This window comes from Nelusetta ayraudi, unplaced genomic scaffold (genome assembly GCF_046127955.1).
Source record: "Nelusetta ayraudi isolate G7.1 ecotype Tasmania unplaced genomic scaffold, CSIRO-AGI_Nayr_v1 ptg000079l, whole genome shotgun sequence".
Taxonomy (NCBI): Eukaryota; Metazoa; Chordata; class Actinopteri; order Tetraodontiformes; family Monacanthidae; genus Nelusetta; species Nelusetta ayraudi.
The window spans coordinates 756,714-762,556 of NW_027466129.1; the positions used below are offsets into that span (position 1 = coordinate 756,714).

General features: G+C 44.5%; 1 protein-coding gene across 2 annotated transcripts; it reads right to left on the bottom strand.

Annotated features, from left to right (window-relative positions):
• Positions 1-3,290: 3,290 nt before the first annotated feature.
• Positions 3,291-5,446, bottom strand: tfpi2 (tissue factor pathway inhibitor 2). Of its 2 annotated transcripts, none has more exons than XM_076044125.1 (5): positions 5,240-5,443; positions 4,941-5,111; positions 4,575-4,754; positions 4,291-4,464; positions 3,291-3,666 (listed from the first exon to the last, which is right to left on the bottom strand). In XM_076044125.1, exons 1-5 carry the CDS (start codon positions 5,310-5,312, stop codon positions 3,593-3,595), a joined length of 672 nt encoding a protein of 223 aa, XP_075900240.1. In that variant the 5' UTR covers positions 5,313-5,443; the 3' UTR covers positions 3,291-3,592. The 2 variants fall into 2 exon arrangements, with proteins under 2 accessions (XP_075900240.1, XP_075900241.1); XM_076044126.1 differs by lacking the exon at positions 3,291-3,666 and adding an exon at positions 4,212-4,228 and having other exon boundaries at positions 4,261-4,464; positions 5,240-5,446.
• Positions 5,447-5,843: the final 397 nt, after the last annotated feature.

The following is a 5,843-nucleotide window of genomic DNA, read 5'->3' on the forward strand; positions in this document are numbered from 1 at the left end:
TGACTCATCGGCTGACTGGTGAGAATTGCGTTAAGGCCAAAAGACGTGTGCGGCCGGTGGGCCGGTGGGCGGATCCCGCTCAGCCCCTCCGTCCTGACGCTCATTCTGGAAAAAGAAAACCTTGAAAACCCTTCCTTTCTCTCGCAGGAAGTGTGAAAAGTCAGAAATCAATTAGTGCCTCAGCAGCAGCAGCAGCAGCAGCCGCAGCAGAGGCACAGCAGGGATTACAACAGGATGTTCACAGGAATTTTCAGCAGCAAACACCTCAGGAGCTCGTCAGGAGACTGGAGACCGGGAACGGAACAGAGCTGTGAGACCCCCGATGACATCACATCTCTGCTAAACACAGCAAACCGCTTTAAGGTAACCCTCTGAAGACAAAAGGTGTTTATTATATCTAAAGACGTAAGTGAGCTAAAAGAATATGGAAGTGGTAAATAATTCATGGTGCCATGGGGGGAGAAAAGCCGACTGCCTATCAAGAATAAAAATCAGGTTTTGCTGTTTAATAAAACATATTTTCAGTTCAAATTTAAAATTGAGGTTTGCTACTTCTAATATGAAATAATATTGATATAATCTACAGTGGGTTTGTTCCACTGTTGCATCTTTAATGTCATAGATCACATGTTCACCCATCCCAAAAAAAACTTAAAATTGTAATCAGTAGACAAACAAACAAACAAACAAACAAACAAACAAATACATACATCTGAATATAACATGATGATAATCAAACAGAATTTTTGGATATAATCCATTTTCTCATTTAATGATTTAAATTTGAAAAAAAAAAAATATATATATATATACACATACATATTTAATATATACAATATATATATATTTGTTGTTGTGTTGTGATGTCTTAGGTTAGATGTTCTCATGGTCTCTGAGCCTGTGAGGCCTCACCAGGTGTCTTCAGACCTTCAGAGGCATCCCGGGGAGGAGCAGGAGGAGGAGCTGCAGGATGAGCAGGAAGCTCCCCACCCACTGAGACACCATCTTCATCTTCATCTTCATCTTCATCATCCTGGGCTGTGGGCTTCTTCTCTTGCTGCAGCGCCAGGTGAGAACCTCCTGGCCATCAGTCATGCTGACAGTAACACACTTCCTGCCACTGGGCAGCACTTCCATTCTGGCTTCGTGAGGTCCAGTTGTCAGAGGAACACACGGTCAAAGCTGGAAGTGCAGCACAAAGAGAAAATAATTGTTTTATATATATATATATATATATATATATATATATATATATATATATATATATATATATATGTATATATATATATATATATATATATATACATATATATATATACTTTTTTTTTTTTTTTTTTGTGCAAGCGTGACTTTCAAAGATCTCAACAGCTTCTTTTCTCTGTGGCTGCGTGCAGCATTTTGGCCGTACAGGTGGGAGGCGCTGCTTAGTGCTGCTGCTCAGTCCACCCACGGCCACATGGCCGAGTGGTCACATGACCTCCACGGCGTGGGCTGCGGTACTACCCTCAAACACACAAACACCCGAAAAAACAAAACTCAAAAAGTCACTGAGTGGCTTTTTCACAAATATCCAGGCAGTGCTCCTCCGCTGGTGTGTACAGCTACCTACCACTAGGGGGCGTTTAAGATCCTCTCCATGACATTGCTGCTCCACTAAATCATCCGTGAAGCACCCATCTCGTTCTGGAGATTGAAACAAATTGGCACACGTGTTTCTTTTCACTACACTAAATTGAAAAAACGCACACAATACATCAATGTTAACACACTGAAAATCTACATCCGAGCATCTTTACAGCTACAAAATCAATCCTCTCCCACCCACCCATCCCCGTCTGATCGATGGCCAGAGGTGGCGCCGCACTGGGAAATCCATCTGACTCAGTGAGGAGAAGCATGTCTGAGAGAACATGGCTGTTAATCACAATCAGTCAGAGAGCGTGGCTGCAAAACGCTGTTTCCAATCCTTGTGTTGATGTTTTTTCTGGGTTTTTTTTTTTAACGTAGTGAGCAAAACTTTCTCGTGTGTTTTTCTTCTCGGTCGTGTCAATGAGCTGAACGATGTCGTTTCAATCACTCCTTTGGTTGATGAAGCAATAGAAGAAGCCATGAAAAAAATTGGATTTGACTGATCCCAGTTTTCTCCGAGGCCCAGTTTGCAAGAGTAGCAACAGCCTTTGGAATAAAATGGAATCCAAGCCACTGCATCATCCTGGTCGTGCTGTGTGTTGGATCTGCGCAGCTGGATTTTCTCATTTCATTCTGACCTCTCGTAAAAACTCATAAAAATAAAAATAGCATCATTCGCATTATTACAATACTGTGTCTTACCCCTAGAGGCCACTGTAGCTCACACACTGAGCCTTTAACGCAGCAGGACTGAGTTCAAGCTTTAGGGGACTTTTTGAGGAGCCAATCACAGACCGTCGTCTTCTCTTATTTATTGCTATTGGACTGCAGGGGTGGGTGCGTGTGTGTGTGTGTGTTTGGGGGGGTGGTAGTAGAAAGACGCATCATCTTTTATTGTTATTTATAGCGGCGATGGATTCAGGGGAGGGCAGGCTGGAAACAATTTTCTTTGATATCCTCTATAAATATTTATCTTCTATCAAAATCAAGCAGCAGCAGCAGCAGTTTTCTATTCCGGGCGACAGAAGAAAGGAGCAACTTTTCATTCATGCAATCTATTTGTGTAATTACAGCTACTGCTGTTTTTTTGTCTGTCTGTTTGTTTTTGTTTTTGTCCATTGCCGTGCAACTAAAATATTAAGCGGGAGATAACGAAGGCCAAATACAGAGCAAAACACATTGAGACGAGCATTAAGTGGAACTAAAGGAGGAAAAGACAATAATTGCAAAGTTGTTCTATCACATTCTGCACACAGATGCGCAACGCTAATTGCGTGTGTGTGTGTGCGCATCTAATTACACAGCCGTCGGTGGGAACCTTTTCTAAATTCAATCTTTGTAGCGCTCTCCTTTTCCCTTTAAATGTGCTGCATCTAATGAACTAACGATCCTTCCCTCCACTACCCCTCCCACCCGGTTCAAGGCCACGCAGAGATACGGCCTCGCTTTCAGAAAAAAAAAAAAAAAAAAAAATTGACCAGATAAGGAGGAAAGACGGCGGCACTACCCAGGAAAGGGAGCACAGTGGAGATAAAGTGGAAGCGCAGGAACCAGACTGTTTTTCTTTTCTTTTTCTTTTTTTCAGCTTTTTCCAGTGTTTTCGGTTCTGCCAAAGCACAGTGAGGCACAGACGTTTGGTTTTTTTAAAAAATATATATAGATATAAAAAAAAAACTCTGTTTATTTCTTCCAAAATGCACTTAAAATCATCATTTAAGCAAGTCAAAAAGCATCAGTCGTATAAAAAAAAAGGGAACTTAAATATAATAATACAGTATTAAACAAGTCAGTGGATTCAAACGTTAGTGCAGCAGTTATAAAAAAAACACTTCATCACAGTCGGCTCACGTACAAAAACACTGTTTGGATTCATAACAGTGACTGCGATATATAAAGATAACATTCCAGTGGCAGAAGACCTGGTACATTTTTCAGGACAAAAGATGGCCAGCTCAACTTGCAACTACGCCTGCCGGAAAGTGATGCGGTGGATTTTGTTCCGCCTCATCCGACGACTCCTTGTTAATCTCTTGCCCCCTGGGAGGAAAAAAATAAATAAAATAAGCAACGCGTCGGACGGCTGATTGAGCAACATGAGAGAAAGAGAAACCTCCCACGATAACCCGCCAGTCATCGAGAGAAACATTTTTCAGAATCTTTCCCGCCTTTTAAGTCACAGTTTACAATTTTTATGCTAATCTTTGCTACGCAGTTTACAAAAAAAGGATTTTAAAATACATATATTTAGAGGGAACATGTTAGGCATTTATTTTGCAGGACACACAGCCCAATTCAATAATTTCAATAACTTTTTTAGTAAACACGATAGAAAGTGAGCTAGCGTTTTTATTGCTGTGGAATGAATTTGGGTCGTAACTTCATGATAAGGAAAAAGTGTGGGTCCTGAGATTCCACCAGTTGGGAAGCACTGAGCTAAACTGCTGGAGGGTCGTTGGCAGTTCCTGCTTGGGGAGCTCTCGTGACCTTGCCGCATGACCTTTAGACAAGTTTTTCCATGGCTCAGTCCTCTATTTATGTATTTGTGCAAGTTTTTAAACAAGTAAGGAGACACACCTCAAAATCATCATGACTATCACCTCTACACGCACACACACACACACACACACACACACACACACACATACACACACAAGGACGCACCTCGGGCGCACACGTCTGTGCAGCTCTGCCGGGAGACAAAGTTGTTGCTGCTGCCGCCGCAACCCGAGTACATAAACTGCTCGCACATCTTGCTCTTGGCGTTGTAGTAGTAGCGGGGGATGGAGGCGGAGCACCGGCCCTTGTCCAGCGGGTCCTGGCAGAGCACAGGAACGGCTGCAGCAGCGGGGAGCACAACATTAGCGTTAGCCCAGGAGACCCCCCTCCCCCCCCTCCACCACCTCAATGAAGTCAGTTCCCCTCGTGTGGGCCCACAGGACACTCACTCTTCTTGGGGCTGCAGTACTCGGTGCAGCTGGCCAGGTTCTGGAAGCGGTTGGAGTTGCCCTGGCAGCCGCCGTAGTAGAAGGGCTCGCACTGCATGCTGGTCATGTTGAAGAAGTAGCGGGTGAACAGGGCTCGGCAAGGACCCTCCTCCTTGGGGAACCTGCACACCTGGGGGACTTCTGAGTGGGGGGAGAAGAGGAGAGACCAGGGTCAGAACCAGGATGAGAGGAGGAGGAGAAAGTAGAACAGTAGGAGGTCAGGTCCTGTGTGTTCCAGACCCTGAGGAACCCCACCAGCCCCACCAGAGAGGCGGTGGGGGGGGGGGGGGGGGGGGGGGGGTTCATCCAGCACCCTGCAGAACTCACTGGGGATCCTGAAGCAGGACTTCTGGCACTCCAGGTAGCTCTTGAAGTTGTTGGCGTTGCCCTGGCAGCCTCCGTAGTAGAAGACCTCGCACTTCTGCTTGACGGTGTTGTAGAAGTAGCGCTCGATCTCCGCCCTGCACGGCCCCTCGTCCACCGGGAGCAGGCAGGCGCCTGCAAGCAGCGACAAGAACAACAAAACCGGCCGGTTAGAGTCGGGGCCACAGCGCAGCAGAGAGTCCGACCGACTGGCGAAAAACTAAAGAAAACCCGGAAGCGCCACAGTCTGAAACCTACTTTACCTTTGGCTGCCAGCGCGACGCCGCCGGAGAAGCAGGAGAGGAGCGCGAGGAGCGCCAAAAGGCACGAGTCCATCGTCCAAAGTTGTTCGAATTCCGAAGCAGAGAGAAAGAAAGAGGCGTCTTTTTTTTTCTTTTTTTTTTTTTTTTAATTTATCAAGTAAAATATCTTTTTGTGTTGTTGTTCTCCGCTTTGCCGACCTCCTGCCGCATCCCGCTTTATACAGACCAGTCTATCCCAGGGGGGAGAGTCAGGGGCGGGGATGTGGTGACTCACTGCAGACTGCAGCCGCGGCCAAAGATTAACTAATGAGTGACATCTTCCTCTGCTGCTGCACTTCTGGGCGTCTGTCGCTGCTGCTGCTGCTGCTGCTGCTGCTGCACAATTGCGCAAAAAAAGTGCGTTTTTTTTATATATATACATATATATATATATATATATATATATATATATATATATATATATATATATATGTATATATATATATATATATATATATATATATATATATATATATATATATATATATTTATTTATTTATTTTATGACGAAGGGAAAAAAACAGGAGTGAAAAATGTCCACACATTTCCTCTTTCTCTGCGGGGA

What these genes read in the sequence shown, in the direction of transcription:
- tfpi2 (XM_076044125.1), bottom strand. Translation starts at nt 5,312, where the DNA reads ATGGACTCGTGCCTTTTGGCGCTCCTCGCGCTCCTCTCCTGCTTCTCC. An exon ending in GTACTGCAGCCCCAAGAAGA is followed by an intron (nt 4,465 to 4,574) that starts GTGAGTGTCCTG and finishes CCGCTGCTGCAG; the next exon opens with CCGTTCCTGTGCTCTGCCAG. An exon ending in CACAGACGTGTGCGCCCGAG is followed by an intron (nt 3,667 to 4,290) that starts GTGCGTCCTTGT and finishes TTTTCCTCCCAG; the next exon opens with GGGGCAAGAGATTAACAAGG.